The sequence below is a fragment of the Salvia miltiorrhiza genome, chromosome 6 (genome assembly GCF_028751815.1).
Source record: "Salvia miltiorrhiza cultivar Shanhuang (shh) chromosome 6, IMPLAD_Smil_shh, whole genome shotgun sequence".
NCBI lineage: Eukaryota > Viridiplantae > Streptophyta > Magnoliopsida > Lamiales > Lamiaceae > Salvia > Salvia miltiorrhiza.
Window position 1 is genome coordinate 13,305,137 of NC_080392.1, and position 21,227 is coordinate 13,326,363.

General features: G+C 36.4%; 1 protein-coding gene across 1 annotated transcript; it reads left to right on the forward strand.

Moving 5' to 3' along the window:
- The first annotated feature begins 17,334 nt into the window (after positions 1-17,334).
- On the forward strand, positions 17,335-19,404 carry LOC130988776 (probable pectate lyase P59). The gene is made up of 4 exons (XM_057912734.1): positions 17,335-17,718; positions 17,964-18,639; positions 18,717-18,956; positions 19,018-19,404. Exons 1-4 carry the CDS (start codon positions 17,525-17,527, stop codon positions 19,243-19,245), a joined length of 1,338 nt encoding a protein of 445 aa, XP_057768717.1. The 5' UTR covers positions 17,335-17,524; the 3' UTR covers positions 19,246-19,404.
- The last annotated feature ends 1,823 nt before the right edge of the window (positions 19,405-21,227 follow it).

The following is a 21,227-nucleotide window of genomic DNA, read 5'->3' on the forward strand; positions in this document are numbered from 1 at the left end:
GAATATAATTTACCACAGTTCAGTGTCTTAACTAGGACTATACTGATATCTTACAACCATGTTAACTGCATAGCAAATATAAGATCTCGTACATAGCAAACCATACATGAAGCTATCTACTGCGGAAACGTAGAATACTGCCTTCATTTCCTCAACCTCAATAGGTATCTTAAGACATAGTCTTTAGATAAAGGAACGCCATATCTAAAAGGTAGCAATCCTTTCTTGGCGGTATTCATACTACAACGAGTATTCTCAGTATCAATGTAAGACACTCGAGATAAGCCCAACATCTTTTTCTAGTGATCCCTTATTACTTTGATCACAAGGATGTATACTGTACCTCCTTAGTCTTTCATATGAGACTGTTCGGATAACCATTACTTTATGTCTTAACAATAGCTCCATATTGTCGCCAATTAGGAGGATATTGTTTACATAAAATGCAAGATAAACCACATCACCGATGACACGAGAGCGATTGACACGAGATGTTTCTCTCCCTCCCTCACGTAACCTCGATGGTTTAAGTGAGCTGCTATGGGTAAAATGATCCGAATGTTCTGAGCATGGTACTTGCGAAAATATCATCATAACCTATACCCTTACACTGGGCATAACCTTTCGCTACCAGTCTAGCTTCGGAAGCTACGACCTTGCTCATTCGGGCCTGTCATTATCTTGCATACTTACTTACAACCTAAGGCATGACTGCCTCCTGGTAGCAAGATTTTCTAGTATACACCCATATTCTTAATGGATTGCTCCATTGAGGTGTGCCAAGAATCTACATTCTCGTCTTCCACTAATTCCAAGTAGATATCTGGGTCGATTCTCTTATATTCACTACCAGGGACTGAATCCAAATATTCTCCCAAGAACATAAATCGATCGGGTTGTCCCACAACCCTCCCACTACAATGGATCTGTGGTGGCACATGTGTGTCAACAGTGCGTGCAGTGTCTTGTGGTACAAAACTCTTGCACACTTGGCTTGGGTGATGGAATCGCCTGTCTAATGTCTTCAATTTCTTGAAGTACACTATCTGACTTGGATTAGTGATTACTCTCATAGTCCACTTCTAAGAATCGTGTGTCATTGCTAATAACCACCTTCTGATTCTTTAGGACTAATTGCAAAGATACATAACTCATCATCGAACATATTTTTTTAAGAGTGACCTATTTCTTCTCTCCACCACACCATTTTATATAGGGATTACATGGTGTAGTAAACTAGGTTGGAATCCCAAACACTGACAATGAATCAGAAAAGATCATTCCTAACACATTATTGGCCCTTTATCCCCTTTGTCATGAATGACCTGGTCTCCATCTTTTCCTCTATACAGGATTCGCAGGTTCGAAATAGTACAACCTGGATTGAATCCAATGTACTTATTTAGACACGAGCCTTTGGATCCTATAAAGATAGATGTGACCTATTTCTAGGGTATCAATATATGTGTAAGATCCTCATGAGAGATTAGCCTTAACTTTTCTCTTTCTTTTGTTCGATGATGTAAATGCAATATAAAGGTATTTTGTAGACAAGTTATAGTATGAAGAGAGATGTTCAAAAAATACCAGAATAGACAACTTTGTCATTTCTTATGATAGAAACACCACTATCAAAAATGACATAAGATCCATCTATTCAAAATTTTGGAACATGATAAGGAACTCTCAAAAACTAAACTATGTCTTTAGAACTTAAAGACAAGGCTTCAATTGCAACAACTGCGACTCTAGTCACGTTGCCTATGAAGACAATCATCTTATCACTTCTCAGCTTCCTTGTCAGCTTAAAAAGCCATGCAAGGTGTAACAATCATTATCAGTTTCTCTCGTTATCCACTACTCACAACTGAGTAGAAAATGAGCTGATATGTCTCAGTTACTATAGCAAGTGAAGTACCTTAACCCTTTGCCTTGAGTATTGAAAAGTAATCTCCAATACTCAATCTTATCACACCACTACTCCCACTATTTCCCTTGTCTTTCTTGCCCCTTAGACCCTTCTTCTTCCCGTCATTCGACGAAGAAGATGGCTCTCCTTTGGCAATAACAAGTGCTTGCACATCTCTTTCCCACAACTTCCTTAGCCGTAACTAGAGCATTCAACAACTCAAAAAGAGCATTATCTTTCTTGCTCATAACAGTATTGAGGCGGAAGTTCTTAATTAAAAGACTTGGGAAGAGAGTTCAGGATAATATCGACTTTTACCTCACCGTCGATACTCCCACTGAGCAAGTCAAGTCCGTCAAAAAAATGCATGACATGCTCGTGCACTGAGCTGTGCTCACTCATAAAAATAACAAGATTACTCTCATCAAATTTAAATGTGCAGCTCAGTTCGACTCTCCGAACACTTTCTTGAGATTCAGCATGATGCTAATAGCATCGTCCATGCCCTGATGTTGGAGCTACAAGGTTTGTGACATTATACTCATAATATAGCATATAGCCACATTATTCGCCTTATGTCACCTTTTATGTAATTCATTTTTCTCATCAGTTGACTCATTATTCGGACCAATAGAACGTGGAGTAGTAAGCAACACAAAAATTGTGTTAGTTTGTGATAAAGATAAAAAATCCAAAACTGCGTTTCCATTTTATATATGTGGACCGGTTAAAAGACTTTGTGCAAGAATAAAGAAACAGGAGACATAGACATATCTGAAAGTAAACAAAATTAAACATGTAAGAACATGAACGCATATAGTTCGTAACAATAATATTGTAACCTTTTGATAAAACAATATTAGTGAAACCTCCAACGGCTCAAAGAATTCCATATGTAAGCCACGTGGGGTGGACAGTTACACACGAACTCCTCAACCAGACTATTTACCTAGTCATTTAATTTCTATCCATGTCAACTTAACCTTTTGACAAAAGAAATTAATAGTTGGCACCTTGACTAGACCATATCATCATCAAGAAGGGACTCCGTGGGGGAGTTGTACATTGTACTTGATATGATATCTAAGCAATAACCACATTTTAACCTTGAAAATTAAATTCTCGAAATTAACATACTCACGCGGACCATGTCGCTTTCAATTTAATTTTCTTGGTTATCTTATTTAATACCATTCTCCAAAGTACTTATGAAAATTACACAAGTAAGCCACGTGGGGTGGACCGTTACTGCATAACTCCCACTACTTTAATGGTTTAAATATTTTTTATAGAAACCTCTTCTGACAAACTTATGAGAAACAGATATGAAGTAAGCCACGTGGGGTGGACCGTTACTCATATTGCTAAACACTTTGTCTAGAGACCGCATGTGGAGGTCTACATAATTTTAAGAATAAAACTAACTAGAAATAACCACAATTTAACTTTGAAATTAAATTCTCGAATTTTGACATACTCACTCGGACCATGCCGCATTCAATTTAATTTCTTAGTTATCTTATTTAAATCCATCATCTAAAGTACTCGTGAAAAATTATACGAGTAAGCCACGTGGGGTGGACCGTTACTGCATAACTCCCACTACTTTAATGGATTTAAATATTTTTATAGAAACCTCATCTGACAAACTTATGAAAGAACAAACATGAAGTAAGCCACGTGGGGTGGACCGTTACTCATATTGCTAATCACTTTGTCTAGAGACCGCTTGTGGAAATCTAAATAATTTTAATCATCCATAAAATTATTAAGCTTAGTCTTTTTTCTTTCAAAAGGTTTGATCATGCTCAACACATAATCCTAAACATGCTCATCTAGAACGCAACATGTAAAACATGCTCGCAGAATTCTAAAACATGCTTAAGAAAACGGCAAACCTACTATCATGCTCGTCTAAGCGCAATTAATAAACAAATATTAACAAGCAAAGACGTGCAAAAGCAAGTAAAGAGCATAAGGGATTAACAACCACGACATGCAAAGAACATAATTAAAGAATTAAAATCTTCGTGACCCATTCGTGGAAACCCATTTCTGATCTATTACAATAAAACAATAGAAAAGAAATTAAAAAAATGGGCAAAAACAGCCCAAAAACAGCCCAAAACTCTCCAGTCCAGCAAATTGGGCTTAAAAGCCGCGGCCCAGCCGCCCAGGCCCGTTAGGAGCAGCCCAGAACCGCAAGGAGCAGCCCAGACCCGCCTCAGGACCCGTCGACCCGCGCCCTGCCCGTCTGACCCGCCACCGACCCGCGTCTGGGTTTAGGGTTTGGGAGCCCTTTTCGCGCCGCCTAGGGCTTTCTGCTGCCAAGAGCGGCGCCGCTGCCTGCCATCTTCTCCGGTCGGCAGCCTCCAGCAGCAGGTCCTCGGCGCCTCCAGCATGCTCCTTCGCGCAGCCCAGGTAGCAGCAGGCCCCCGGCGTAGAGAAACAGCAGCGGCAGCAGCGGCTGTGCGCCGCCCGCTGGGCGCGCAGCGCGCAAAGCGCGCAGGCGCGGCCCCGAGCGCGCGTAGCCCCTGCCGCCTGCTTCCTCGCTCTCGCCCGACCTGTACACCACCAGCAGCCCACGCAGGAGCCCTGCACAGCACCCTCGGCGTCTCCAGCACAGGCGCAGCAGCAGCAGACCTCGGCGTGGGCGGAACAGCAGCAGCGGCAGCGGCAGTGCGTCGCCCGCCAGGTACGCCGCGCGCACAGCGCGCAGGCGCTGCCCCAGGCGCGCGCTGCCCCCATCGCTCGCCTCCTCCTCGCCAGTTTCCGGTGTGTAGTCGCCCTGAACAGACTGATTCATGGCCCGCCACTGCTCGTCGTAATCCTGGGTCTCTGGATGGCGTGGTTCCTCACCGCGGGGGTCGTCGTCGCAGGAACGTGAATGACGAGCCGGCCTTCTTAATCTCTGAAGCGTCGGGCCCTGAAGCACTGGGTGGAGGAGACCGTCGCTGTGGAGGAGACCGTGGCTGTGGAGGATCAGGGGACCGTCGCTGGTCATCATCATCAGGGGAGTCGGGCACTCGGAAATGTTTGCTCTTCTTGCACCTATCCTTTTTACCCTTGCTCTTCAGTTTCTCCACGAATTTGCCGAAGGCCTTCTTAATCTCCTGACGGATCGTCTTCTTCACCCACTTACGATCCACCTCACCCTCGCTGGGACTGGATACAGTCCGAGATCCGCTCGACGATGAAGAAGTATGCGGCGCTGGGCGCTTGCCCGGATCTACTGAATGACGAGCCGGCTCGTGGGGTCGAGCATCCCTCACAGGGCGTGAGCCCGGATCTACTGAATGACGAGCCGGCTCGTGCTGTCGAGCATCCCTCACAGGGCCCCGGACACTGTGACTGCGAGTCGTACGAGGCTGTTGAAGGAATATTAAACTGAATTAATACTCGATTTGCCCCGAAGATCGTTTCTTGGAATATTATTAATTTATCATACAACGATTAATCCTAACATGCTCCTATGAATTTAACAGCTGCACGTTGGAGTTCAGAAATACCTGAAGAATTCCTAAGAATTCGTCAATCTGTCGCTGAACAGGTCAGCCAACTTCAACGCTCCGTTTGACCCCTCAAACGTCCTCCAATCGTATTTTGTGCAGAAATACGACTTCTTCGTCTTCGAGAGAGCTTTCCGTGGCCGCCTGATTCGTCTGAATCGGAGTTCTGTGGAGGAAGTTATGGCCGTTTTACGGAGACTGCCAGAACTTGGTTTCCTGCGAAAATCTGACTCCAGCTCTGATCTTCTCGACTGTATCCCGCTCAGCTTTCACCGTTGGATGGACAACGATCTATGAAAGTCCCAAGAGAGAAATAAGTCCCACACGTTTTTCTTCCCTGCGCCCCACAGCTCTCAAAACCCTAATATTTTATCAGTGTATTTTCCTGAGAGCTGACAGCTGTATTTATAATAAAATAAATACGTGTAGGCACAGATTAGGTGTAGGAGGCGTGAATTCTCTCTTCTTGGGCTAGGAGACATTGGGCCAGTCCAGGGACCAAATACAAGGAATAAAGATGGGCCTCAAATAAATTAATTATCTATGGTCAGCCCAGACCATAATTAATTTATAAATATCAGTTCATTCCACTAGAGAACCGATACTGACTTACCCCTTTATTGCCGGTGATGAGTCGGGGGCTTGTATTTAGACTTATTAAATCTCCGTATTTAAAATATCCGACATCCATTAATTAATTAGAGCTCTGACAGCTTAAATTAATTAATCTCTTTATAAATCCTTAAGCAGTACCACTCAAACTTTATTATTACGCCTGAACTTAATCAACCTGCAGGGTTTAGCGTAATAAACCTTATTGAGCTCCTTAAGGGGATGTCATTATCCTATACCGGATACGGGTACTAATACAGATAATCAAATATCATATATTAACCGCTATCACCCAAGATACAGAGTACTCGAGTTAGCATTTAACTCTCGCCCATAGTAAGTCAAAGTGATATACGAATTAACATATATATCTGAATACTTATTAGTATTAAGATTTATGAGTCACCGAGATCTTGATTCTTCACTTAAGTCAGATAGAAGAATACATCTCAACTGTTGGTCCTATCAATACGTAATGACGTACCAGTATAGACAAGTAGCCAAGACAAACTACTTCCATCTATACTGCAGCCTAAACCAATAACTTGTCCTAGAGTTATTTCGGCTGTGATCATATTATATCTCTTAAGGTTATTCCAATTATATGGTCTTCTGTGATCTACAACACACCATATAATCTACTTATATAGAGATAAAGAACATACATATGCAATCATGAACACAATCAGATAGGAGATTAGATAGTGAACTTAGGAAACATTGTATACAAGCATAAAACGTTCTTGCTTTCAGTATACAAATCCAACAGCTGTCTAGGTACATCCTCCTCGTCCCCGCGCTCCTCCACAACACGGGCTCCGGTGCCCTGTGGAAATTGGACACCCCGAGCTAATGGGTTGTCGGGGGGCCTGAAGCTCACCGAGAGTTCGCCCGGTGTCAGCGCTGATATGAAGTAGTGACTCGACAGATCGTCAGCATCGGGCTCCAGGGGCATGACACCACCCTAGAAAGCAACAAAGATAATATATTAGAACATAAGTAAAACCAGTAACGGTGTGGAGGATAATCTTAAATAACTGATTACCTGTCCCTCGAATAGATCGCGCAGACCGTGAAGCTTCGGCTTACCCCTGAAAGTCCATCTCAAACACCGAGGGTGCGCTGTCGGATCACCGCTAGATGCTGCGACCATGTGTCCGAAGCCCGGGACGCGCTCCAATGCCCAGACATATAAAGCCCACGAAGGACCGTAGAAGTGATACTTCTCGCCCTTTCCTGTCTCTCTCGTATAATGGCATAACATCTTATACGAATACGCGCCCCAGGGGAATCTATCAAACGCAGCCAGATCATCCACCAAAACCCAAAGTCACGGCTGTACCCGCGCATCCAACCCAAGAACAAGGGTGTGAGCCACACACACGAGGACAGCACGAAGGTACAGGCTCTCATCCTCATCATCCACTCAACGATCCAAATCGCACACGCGTTTGATGAGCGACTGTATGGTCATGCTTCGCGTACCGCAGAATCGTTGGTATGCCTCCACGCGACTGCAGTCGTGCTGTAATGTCGCATCGAACCTCGATCCCCCGAAATTGAGCCCAGTCACTAATGCGTAGTCCGCAGGGGAAAATCTGACTCGTGCTCCGCACAGAAAGAAGCAGATCTCATTTTCTTCTGACACAATCTGCCTCGATACAATCTGGTGTAATGCTTTATTGCTCTTCGCGCCGGGCCTCCAATCAGTGAAATGCCCAAAACATGATGCTCTAAATCTTCCCAATAAATCTGAATTGCACTGTTCGCCGACCACATTTAAAGTTTCAACCAGGTCCGGAAAATGTGAATCCCTATAGTAGGTGCTGATAGCAACCTCCGTCTGGTCTATAGTGTCGCGACGAAGATATGGGACATTCGCCTATTCATTTACAAAATGAATACCATATTAAATTCAGTAAAAAAATTAAAAAATAATACAAATAGGCATAATTAAATAACTACAATTTAATCAATACCAACCAATTTAATTAAACTGCAATTTAATACTAAATTCAGTAAAATTCAGTAATATTAAACTGCAATTAAATTCCGCAAAATATTAAAATTCAATAATTCAGTAAAATACTAAAATTCGAGAAAAATAGTCAAATTCAGTAAAATATTAAAATAGTAATTCAGTAAATTCAGTAATATTAAACTGCAATTAAATTCAGTAAAATTCAGCAATTTAATATTAAATTCAGTAAAATTCGAGGAATTCAGCAATTTAATATTAAATTCAGTAAAATATTCAGTAAAATATTAAACTGCAATTAATACCAAGCAATTTAATTAAATTCAGTAAAATATTAAAAAACTGCAATTTAATTAATACCAAGAAATAACAGTTTCATTAATTAATAATTCAACAATTATAATTAAATTAAATTCAGTAAAATAGTAATAATTAACGTAAACATACATATAGACGGAAAAAAGTATTTCATACCTATATAACAACTATCCGGCCGGCGAAGTGTCCGGTAAAATGAATCCGGCCGGGTACATTTCAGATTGAAACTGTCCCGGCCGGACTCATTATTCCGGGCATAGTGCCGGCCGGGTAGTTGTTCTATCGGCATAAAATACTTTAATTTATTAAATCGCACAAAGCCCACATACACAATGCAATTATAATTACTTAAACAAATATTTCAGATTGAAACAAATTCAGTAATACCCAGCAAAACTCGCAATAATAATTACTTAACCAAATATAATTAAATTAAATTCAGTAAATTACTAACTGATTAATATAAACATACAAATAATTAAAATGGAATATTTTATGCTAAAAAACGATCGGTCCGGCCGGTGAAGTTCCCGGAAAACTCAATCCGGCCGTATATTTCATTTAAATAATGAATTCGGCCGGACCGATTTATCAGGCCACTTCACCGGCCGGACCGATCGGTTTTTAGCATAAATTATTCTATTCTATTCAATTTCATGAAAATTAAAAATAAAAACCTGTGAAGAAGATGCCATTGATGAGTACGACGTGCTTCAATATTTTGAACTCTCTCGGTGGGTAAAAAAAAGTGAAGAAGCCGATATGTGTGGTGAGTAAAAAACCCTAGTGAAGGAAGGTAAATATAGTGGTGTTAAAAGCTTCGAAAAAAATGTGATTGAAGCCGATTGTATCGGCTTTATGTCTATCAAAAGAGAATCAAATTTTTTAGAAAGATATTTTTGACCTTTATGTATCGGTTGTTGCAAAATTCACTTGGTAACATGCATGTTTTTTTTGGGTAACACGCATGCATTTAATTGGGACGGATTTTGAGTGTATATATATATATATATATATATATATATATATATATATATTTTAAATTTAAAGATATGGATTAATTAACACGATATATATAGTGTTATATACTATATATCAACATTCAAGAATAACACAATATATACAAATAATTTCAAAGAATATATGTATTGAAATTAAGATATTAAAGGGAAAAAAAATAAAAAATTTAAGATAGATACGCATGGATATATATTATTAGCTTCTTGATTTTTTTTTTTTTATGAAATTGAATAAACAATAATATTTTATGCCTAAATAATATCTATCCGGCCGGTAATTTTCAAGGAAAAATGTATCCGGCCGGGTCATTGTTTTTCGGAAATGTACCCGGTCGGATACATTTATCTGGCCATTTCACCGGCCGGATCGATGGTATATCAACATAAAAGTGTTTTTTCTATCTATTTCTATCTTTATATTAATTTTTACTATTTTGCTGAATTTAATTTAATATATTGTTTAAGTGTTAATTAGTGTCCGGTCGATAATATTTACACTTTAAATTATCCGGTCGATAATATATATACAGTTTAAAAAAATCATATTACACACTCAGTGTGTAATCATTTCGGTCAACATCACAAATTATTGTACAAAAATGCATTGGAACTTAAAAATGTGTAAGATTGTGTAAGAAGACCGAAATGATTACTTAAGATGTTGACCCACTCAAGGGTTAATTAGTAATTTAGGGCATGGATAGCTTTGTATGATAAGGGTGGGCATTTTTCAAAATATGAATAAGGAATGGGGCACTTTTGCCTATTAACACTTTTTTCCTTCTCTTTTCTTATTTTTCAGTTTTACATTTAGAATTTATAGCTTTCATAAATTAGATTTATTTTCCTGCAAGATTCAAGCTGTCTCTTCAGTTTTCATTCCGGGTTTTATCATTTTTAATTCTTTTATTACTTTCTTCTTTATTATGATTTTGATTTATTTCCTTATGTATGGCTAGTTCTTTAACTGATTATAGGGATTGTAAATAGTTAATTAGATTTATGTGATTGACTTATTAATGTATTCTTGTCTTTGATGTGTGTATTTTAGTTGTTCATATTTTTAAATTATTTTGTGCTTTAATAGAATTTAAATAGACATAAGTGATTTTTGGTGCAGTATTAAGTTTATTAATTAAATCATTATTAGTGGGTTAGGATTTGATTTATTATTCCTTGTCTCGGCCCATTAAGAGACTTGTCGTTTTTATTTAGAAGTGTGGCCTTCTTAGTTAAGAGGAGGCGAGATTTTAGACTTGGGCAATACATAGCAAAAAAGGGACTTGGCGGCGATACTTGAGATTTGGCAGCAAGAAGAAAACAATTCGTTTGAGAGATTTGTTCCTTCGTTTTCTTTTTTTTTCGTAGTTTAGACTTATTATTAGATTTCAAGATTTTGATCGGTATTATCGGTAATAGCTTATTATTTCAGTTTATTCTATTATTAATTATGTTTGGTTTATTTGATTTTATTGTGTACAAATAATCTATAACACTGGACCAAGTAGCCAATGATTATATGTACGATGTTATTTTAAAAATATTTCATCTGTCTCAATTCAATAAATTACAAGGCTAGGTACGGATATTATAAAATAAATATATAGTTTATAATAAAACAGGAGACAGAAAATATATAGCTTTTTTTAGGATAATTTTATGAAAAAAAAAAATAGGAGAGAGAAATAAAGATATTAATTTTTAATTGAAAGAATAGATAATTTTATGAGGGCCATAATGGCATTTGATGTAAATAATGAGTTGTGTAGATATGTTTGTTATATATGATTTTTTATTTTAGGAACTAGGAAGTGGTCTATTGAATTGGGACACATGGAGTAATAAATTGACCGACTAATCGTTGAAGGAAAACTCTCATATTAAATTTGTTTTCCCTAAAGAAAAAATATCTCATAATCTGAATTGTCTCTCGCAGTACTCTCAAAAAATTGAAAGAGTAGATTTTGAAAATAGATTTGAAATAATAAAAATAAAAATTAACTATTGAGATTAAAAAAAATGACAATACTTACCATTTTATCCTTCACATAAAAAACTTAAAAATTATCCAGGAGTTCAAAACCAAGTCGAATTCACAACTAGTACTAATTTTAGTTGTGAATTCAAGCTTAATTAAAACTCGAATTCACAACTGAATAACTAATGTTGATTGTGAATTCGAGTGCTAGAGTTTGAATTCACAACTAAAAATAGTGTTAGTCGTGAATTTAAGTTTTAAAGCTTAAATTCACAACTAGAAATATTGTAAGCCGTGAATTCAAGGTTCAAAAGTCAAATTCACATCTAGCATCGAAAAAACTTTAATTCCTCATCACGGTGGGAAAATTGAACAAATGTCAAAGTTTGTGATAAAAATGAATTTTTTAAAGATCGTAGGCAAAGTGAATTTCAGGCGAAGTTCGTGATATTCTATGCATTTAACCCTTTATTTTAAGGTAATTTTGTAAATTTAATGTTATATATTTATAAGAATATATTAATTTATTAGATGTTACACTAAATCTATTTAATACAAATTTATAGCTCATTGATAATGCTTATAAATAAATATCTCTATTCAATAATACATTAAGAATAGTATATATATATATATACATAGGGGGCCGCTCCAATGAGACCCCCTAATTTTAGTGAGATCTAGGACACGATCTGGTGCGTTTATTTTATCAATCATATGGCTGATATTGTATCTGGAGGGTGATTTTTTTTCGCAGTGTTCGAATTTTGGAGGGAGCAGAATATTTTAAACATTGTTATTCATCAGTATATACTGCATTGTTCATCAGTATATACGGCCCTGTTCATCAGTATATATGTCTTATTCATTACGAATTTTTTAAATTTTATTTTTCATCAGTATATACATCTTTGTTCATTAGATATACGTTTTGTTCATTAGTATTATATGTCTTATTCATTGTACTCATGTTACACGAAAAATAGGGGGTCTCACTGGAGCGCGTCTCTCTCTCTCTCTCTCTCTATATATATATATATATATATATATATATATATATATATATATATTAACTCATTAGATAAAATCTATCTGGTTTCATCTTCTATATTTCGCCTATTCACAGTTTAATTAATGTACCAATGGAAGATAAAATTATATAGATTTTTAATGTGGAATCAATGAATTAATATATTGTCATAGTATTTTTTTAGATCTAATTCTTTTTCTTTTAGTTGAAAAGTGAAGCAAAATTGTAAATATATTTTTTTATGTAGTGATGGAAGATGAAATTAGATAAATTTTTTTATGGAAATCTAATAAGTACATTGATATATTCATGCATAATTTTTTTAATTATAAATTAATATATTCTTTCCTTAACTGTGAATAGGCGAAAGTACCCACTTTCATAAGTTGTCTTACAAAAGTACCCACTCAAGCCAAAGTCTAAAAAGTCAAAGCCGACATGCTTGGTTTTTTGTAAAAGTGGGTCCTGACATGCTTCGTAATTTACTGCAAATAGATTCCCACTCTATAAAGCTGCATTATACCCGTGAATTGTCCAATCACCCTTTAAGTTTATAATAATAATAAAAATTAGGTTTGTTTAAAAATTTAAAATCAAGAGTATTATGAAACTAGATTTTTTTTTAAAGCTAATGAAGTGTTTACCCGCCTGTTAATACTAGCCGGGCACAGTAGCCGCCGGGATCCATTTCCAGCCGGCTACTTCTAACGACTACGATTAACAGGCGGGTAATTGTTGTATTAGCTTCAAAAAAACACTTGTTTCATAATACTCTTCATTTAATTTTTTTTCAACTTTCTTATAGATGTTTAATAACATGAAAACATGTCCTTATTTTTTCGAACTTAAGGCATTTTAGGGTTACAAATAATGACGTAAGTTAGCAAATAATGCCATTTCCTCAGATTTAGAGTCATATTTAACTACCTCTCTTACACATTTTCTTACACAAGTGTACTTGTGTAAGAAAAGTGTAAGAACTTTTACGGAAAACGATGCAAACCTATCACCATCAATTGCAAAGTGGGTAGTTTTATAAGACATCTTATATGGGTAAGTAATTTTGTAAGATAACTAACCAAAGTGGGTACTTTAAATTCCGTCCCTTAATTAAAAATTAACAATTTTTCAATTTTTTTAATATTAATTACTCCCCCCGTCCCGCCGAAGATGAGGCGTTTCTTTTCGGCACAGGATTTTAGGAGTTAGTGTTTAGTAGTGTAAGTATCTTTGGTTGATTTGTGATTAAGTCATTACCTATATAATTAATAATTATAAATTATTTTTAACTAAAAATTTTAAAAATTATAATCTAATTATTTGTGGATTTGCGTAATATAAAATTTATTACAATTATTCAACTCTAACAATTATCAATTCATTAAATATGCATTAAAAATATATATAACTTTATCTTCTGTTGCTACATTAATTAAAAATGAACAATTTTTAATTTTTTTTATATTAATTATATTATGAAATTTATTACAATTATTAATTCATTAAGTATACATTAAAATTCTATATAATTTTATCTTCCATTGCTACATTAATTAAAAATGAACGGTGGATATATCATCTTGTTGGATGAATGCAGATCCTAGGTTTGAATCCTGAAGGGAGCAATTTTTTTAATTTTTTTGAGTACATTAATTTTAACAGCGAATGCATTAATTTTTACAGTGAATGCATTAGATTTGATGGTTCTCACGTTCTCACAAATAATGTAGTTCTCTCTAGAACCACACCCATATATATATATATATATATATATATATATATATATATATATATAGGGTTGGGTTCCGGTAGTATCCAAGCTTATAATAACTTATAATATATCCGTAGATCCAAATCTAGACCACACATTTATGACATGTGGCGCATCAAGATGGTGACACGTGGCAAGGCATTTCAAGGCAAAATCTGGAGAGGGGTAAAATTGGAATGTAATTTTCGAAATTAAAAAAAAATTAGATTTTCTCAAAATAGGTATATTTTAGATGCATAAAGTTTCATACGAGAATGCATGAACTTTCATATAAAAATGCATAAATTTTCATATAAAAATGCATAAGATTTCACCCCACCCCAACGCCACATGTCATAAATGTGTGGTCTAGATTTGGATCTACGGATCTATTATAAGCATTGGATACTACATGATCCCATTCCTATATATATATATATATATATATATATATATATATATATATATAGGGGAGGGCTACCGTAAAAACACTTCTTAAAATATAAATATAAATATTTTTTAATGTACGAATTTTATCCAACAAGGTTACGAATTCATCAAACATGGTTACGAATTATGAAAAATAATTTTTTGCTACCTTTGGGATTCGAACCCTGGACCACGAATTCATCCAACAGGGTTACGAATCAACCGTAGATCTTGATGATCTAAGAGCTGAAAATCATTTATATTTTATACACTTAAGAGTGTTTTTATTCTAGCCCTCCCCTATATATATATATATATATATATATATATATATATATATATATATGTGTGTGTGTGTGTGTGTATAGGGTCAGCTTCAATGGAGACCACTATATATAGAGAATAGAGACCAAATCAGAGTCATTGATCTCACCAAAATCAATGAATCAGATTAATCCGAATTCTTCAAGTTTAGGAAATCCCGTAAATTCCTCATTTTTCAATTCTGGGAACCAACGAACATTATTATGAACTTACGAACATACTAATATTCGTCGATGTGTTCGTATAAAAAATAAATGAACATACTAATATTCGTCGATATGTTCGTATAAAAACAAATGAACATACAAATGAACTAATATTCGTCGATGTGTTCGTATAAAAAATAAATGAACATACTAATATTCGTCGATATGTTCGTATAAAAACAAATGAACATACAAATAAACATACTTATGTTCGTAAGTTCATAATAATGTTCGTTGGTTCGCCCAGAATTGGAAAATGAGGAATTTACGGGATTTTAAACTTGAAGAATTCGGATGAATCTGATTCATTGATTTTGGTGAGATCAATGGCTCTGATTTGATCTTCATTCTCTATATAGGGGAGTGCTCTCCATTGAACTCTTCCCTAATTATATATATATATATATATAGGGAGAGGTTCAAATAAGAACTACTAAATAAAATTAGAACAGAGAACCATTTTAAACCATTCGATCATCAAGATCTACGGTGGATGCATCATCTTGGTGGATGAATGCAGATCCTGGGTTCGAATCCTGAAGGGAGCAAAAAATTTATTATTTTCGGATGCATTAAATTTAATAGCGAATGCATTAATTTATATAGTAGATGCAGGCCCGTACCTGAGGGCATGCTCAACATGCTGCCGCATAGGGCCCCAAATTTTTGGGGGCCCAATTTTTTTCACTTTTTTATATATAGTATATATATAAGAAGTATCTTTGTTTAACAAATAGTATTCCAAATATATATGCAGTAACTGAAAAAGCATTCTAAAAAAAGTGAATCAAAAAGTTTATCTACGATCAACTATGTCGCAAGACAGGTTGAATGGGTTTGCTATGTTATCAATTGAAAGAAAATTGGTTGATCAGTTAGATTACATAAACTTGATAAATACATTTGCTTCTAAAACTGCAAGACGTGTTGTATTTAGATAAAGTAAGAAACTTATACTGTTAATGTTGAATTCTTAGTAAGTTATCTTTTCTTTTCTTTTGATTGAAAACTCTTTTGAATAATTGATTGAAAAAATTTATGTTAATATATTATTGTTGTTTCGTCGATATTAAAAAAATTTATAAAGACCCATTTTTTATGTTTTGCTTAGGGCCCTGTGAGATACAGGACTGGCCCTGAGTAGATGCATTGATTTTAATGGTTCTTATATTCTCACGATAAGTGTGGTTCTCACTATAACCGCACCCTATATATATATATATATATATATATATATAGAGAGAGAGAGAGAGGGGGGGGGGGAGAGAGAAAGGTTAAACAGAGAATGCTAAATATTTAGAGAATATAGAATTCGTGAAACAAAAACGAACAGATCTACAATTTTTACGAACAAATCAATGTACCACATGAACAGCAATTTGCCCCAGGTTCGAATCTTGCTGGTGGCGAGTTTTTCTATTTTTTTTACTAAATACGTCTGTTCGTTTGTTATGTTGATCTGTTCGTAACATGTATAGACTTGTTCAAAATGAAATATATAATAATTCTCTGTTTAACTTGACCATATATATATATATATATATATATATATATATATATATATATATATATATGGTCGCGTTCAATAGAGACCACTAAATATTCAAAGAACATAAACTAAATCTCAGCCATTGATCTTATCTAATCTAACGGTCACCATTTATTCACGTCATGTTCAACAGATATTTTTGTTGAATGTATACATGGTCGAATCCCACAACCCCCAAAAAATCAGCATTTATTCACGCCATGTTCAACGAATTTGATGAATGTTCAACGGAATTACTGATATGTTCAACGGATTTGATGAACGTTCATCAAATTTGTTGAATATGACGTGAATAATGCTGATTTTTTGGGGGTTGTGAGATTCGACCCTGTATATGTTCAACAAAAAAATTCGTTGAACATGGCGTGAATAAATAGTGACAGTTAGATTAGATAAGATCAACGGCTGAGATTTGATCTCTTTTCTTTGAATATTTAGTGGTCTCCATTGAACTCTTCCCTATATAATTATATGTAACTAAGAAAAGTTGAATTGAAAAGGAAAAAAGAAAAGCAAGGACGAGAGATAATTAATGACCATCAATTTTGGTGATCAACCTAGCTTGACTATTGTTATACAAAAGTTTGAAACGCCAGTGAAGGGTGCCACGAAATACTAACAAACATATACTCACAGCCACTCAAAATCCAATGTCTTCGCTCCGCTTATGTTGTCTTAATCTAAGAATCCATGCATATATAAATATCAAATTTAGTTTACATCACGGAGAAATTCGCTCCTAACTTTTTCTTCCTACGATCTCTCCATTTGAGGTTCTAACTAGAAACGGGTCGAAACCCTGAAGAGCTATAGGGTTCGACCGTTCAAATAATAAAAACAAAACGAAAAAGAAAAGTTAAAAAAGTTATATATATTGATAGATAGATAGATAGATATAGGCATATATACATCGATGCAAGGAATGAAGATGAAGTCATTGATGTTGTTGTTGGCTTTTGCCTGCATTTCGCGAGTTGTGGATGCTCATATAGGAGAATGGGACGAGGTATGGCTGAAACGAGCGCAGGAGGCCAGGAACCGTACTCTTGATACCTACGAGCCCATCCCTGAACATGTTGTCGCCCACTTGAACGTCAACGCAAAAAAGTACATCTCATTCACCTTGATCCGTATTTCTTTTTGGGTGTCTCATTTCGTTCGAAAGATTAAAACACAAATTGTCATATTTCACATGATTTTGAATTAATTCTTTTTTATATATTCACTTTGTCTCCATATTTATGCATACCTTTCATTTTTTTGTATGTTTTCCAAATTTATGCACACCCTATGCATATTTTTGGGGGACGGATGAAGTATTATTTTTTGACACAAACTTGTTATGAATGAAGGAGCTTAGACGAAATAAAAAATGAAAATGTGAAGTCAAATAGCACTCGGAGGCATCTACAGAAGGGTTACACCGGTCCATGCATGGCGACCAACCCGATCGACCGGTGCTGGAGATGCCAGCCGAATTGGGCGAAAAACCGGTTCAGGCTGGCGGACTGCGTGCTGGGGTTCGGGTACAAGACGACCGGCGGCAAGAACGGGAAGATATACGTGGTGACGGATCCATCGGACCGCGAACTTCTGAACCCTAGGCCGGGAACCCTACGCCACGCAGTGATCCAAAAGGAGCCGTTGTGGATCATATTTGATCGCAACATGGTGATCACTCTCCAGCAAGAACTCATCATGCAAGGCGACAAGACCATCGACGGGCGCGGCGTCAGAGTCGACATTGCCTACGGCGCCGGAATAACCATCCAGTTCGTGAGCAATGTGATCATCCATGGCTTGAGGGTCCATGACATTGTCCCCAAGGAAGGCGGCATGATAAGGGACTCCGTCGACCACTACGGCCTCCGCACGGGGAGCGACGGCGACGGGATATCGCTCTTCGGGGCCCAAAACGTATGGATCGATCACGTCTCCATGACCAACGCCGCCGATGGCCTCATCGATGCCATCGAGGGCTCTACCGGGGTCACCGTCTCTAACAACCACTTCACCGATCACAACGAGGTGAGATTGATTAGATTGTTTGGTGGATGAGATAGATAAGATTGTATTTTGTGGTTAATTGTGGCGCCCGCATGCAGACGATGTTGTTTGGTGCATCGGAGAGTGCTACTCACGACGACAAAATGCAAATCACGGTTGCATTCAATCACTTTGGGAAGAGATTGGTGCAGAGGATGCCGCGCTGCAGATTTGGATACTTCCATGTTGTGAACAACGACTACACGCACTGGAAAATGTATGCCGTTGGTGGGAGCAGCCATCCGACTATCATTAGCCAGGGCAACAGATACATTGCTGATCACCCTTTTGCTAAGCAGGTAAAATAATTTTATTAAATACGAGATGTGTTGTTAATTAATCCTGAAAATATATATATAGGTTACACACAGAGAGAGGACTCCAGAATCAGAATGGAGAAAGTGGACATGGGTATCGGAGGGAGACCAATTTCTGAGAGGGGCATATTTTATTGAGTCGGGTGATAAAGATTGGACGAAGAAGCATCCTCAATTCTACGACAAGATTATGGCTGCTCCGGCAACAAAAGTAGCAGAATTGACTAAATTTGCAGGTGCACTTGGTTGCAAGGAAGGAGTACCATGTTAATTAGCTAGGAATTAATCAAAGGATATCTAACGTTAGGAGGAACATATATAGATGAAATCCATATAATTTTACGTATTTGTGTTTAGTTAGATTTTCTCTTCCAAGAGATTCTTTTCATGGATTTTGTAAATTTATGCTTTATATATTATTAGTTGAGTATATAGTTACTTTCTATTTATGTGGGGTTTTTTTTAGAGAACCATAAAGAAGAACTTTTGGTTTTTAATATTTGCGAATGGATGATCATTTTATTTTAAAATTATTTAGTATCGTAAATTATAGAGTGGATTTTGAAAATAGCCACTTTAGAATAGTAAATTTGTTACCCACTAAGATAAAAAAATTTAAAAATTAGTGACACTTACCATTTTACCCTTGCATATAAAAATTTAAAAATTGCCCCCGAATTTAACCAGTCGAATTCACAACTATCATTAGTTTTGATTGTGAATTCAAGCTTTAAAACTCGAATTCACAACTGAGTAACTAGTATTGGTTGTGAATTCAAGTTTTAAAATTTGAATTCACAACTAAAAATAGTGTTAGTCATTAATTCAAGTTTTAAAACATGAATTTACAACTATAAATAGTGTTAGTCGTGAATTCGCGTGAATTCACAACTAGAAATATTGTTAGTCGTAAATTCGCGTGAATTCACAACTATAAATAGTATTAGTCGTGAATTCAATTTTTAAATGAATTCATCACAACTAGAAATATTATTAGTCGTGAATTCAAGCTTTAAAACTTAAATTCAAGACTAGCATTATTTATAGTTGTGAATTTAATTGTAAATTCATCAAACTGATTTTGTGAATTCTAGTTTTAGTTGTGAATTAATAGATCTAGTTGTGAATTTATAGATATGGTCGTGAATTCAAGAACATTAATCAATTTTGTTAGGTCCTGAGGGTCTCGAATAGGTGTATGGGGGGGGAATACACCTATGGGCTATTTTTAAATCAATCCTCAATCAGAGGGATCTCAGTCAGAGATCAAAACGAAACTTTGCATGCAAACAAATACGCCTGTTTTACTGAAATCAGTTTTGACCAAACAGGGTTGACGACTGATACTGAAAGCTCTTCAGTAAAGAGTTATCAGTTAAGTTGCTGGAACTTAACTAATGCAAGTAAGGGCTTCAGTCGAGTTTGCTAAAACAGAGACGATAACACTCTTCCTGACTATCAGAAGATAGATAAGTCAGACTGATATCGTACGCAGCGAAAATTAAACTTAGTTTCGAAATAGCCTCGGTGGAGCAAGTTGTTGGTTATGGTTTCTCTTTGCAGTTAGTCAGTGTTCAGTTTTATCAATTGAAATAACACAAGTAAGAATGTAAAACTGAAAGCTGTAAACAACACATAGACTTTTACGTGGTTCGGAAAAACCCTTTCCTACATCCACGGTTGGTTGATCAGACCAACAATCCACTCCGCAAGTGCTTAACAGGTGCACTGCAAACCGAACCGTGTGCTTGCCGGGTGCACACAACCGTACACTGAAGAAAACCCTTCTCCAGTACCCACGCTTCACTCGCGTCGGATTTCCCTTGCTTAACACAACCCGTGCTAAGACTCTCAGAGTCAGAAAACCCTTCTGACCTCCGAATCACTCAAAACACTCTTATGTGGGGAGGTTTGAACGAGTGCCAACTATACTTACAAAGAACAAGTTCTTTGAAGCAAGTTTGACCTTTGGCTTCTGGGTAAACAGATATATGCCTAGGGTCTAAGAGAATGTGTGTAATCAGCAGTGACTGATTTTGGCTTTGGAATTCTCTTCTTCGATTCAAGCTTTGGGGAATTTAAGCTTAAGGCTGAGTAGCAATTTCGGCAGAGCTTCAGCTTATGTTGTTGAATCGGTGAAGGTTGAAGTGATCCTCGAGCGCTATTTGTAGGAGAACTCTTGAATAGATCCGTTGGCATAAATCGTCCTCAAGATTTCTTCCGTTGGAGAGCAATTCGAATTTGAGCTGAGGC

Excerpts from the sequence above, each read along its gene's own strand:
- LOC130988776 (XM_057912734.1), top strand. The coding sequence starts at position 17,525 with ATGCAAGGAATGAAGATGAAGTCATTGATGTTGTTGTTGGCTTTTGCC. Across the intron at positions 17,719-17,963 it reads TTGAACGTCAACGCAAAAAA|GAGCTTAGACGAAATAAAAA; the intron begins GTACATCTCATT and ends TTATGAATGAAG. Across the intron at positions 18,957-19,017 it reads ATCACCCTTTTGCTAAGCAG|GTTACACACAGAGAGAGGAC; the intron begins GTAAAATAATTT and ends ATATATATATAG.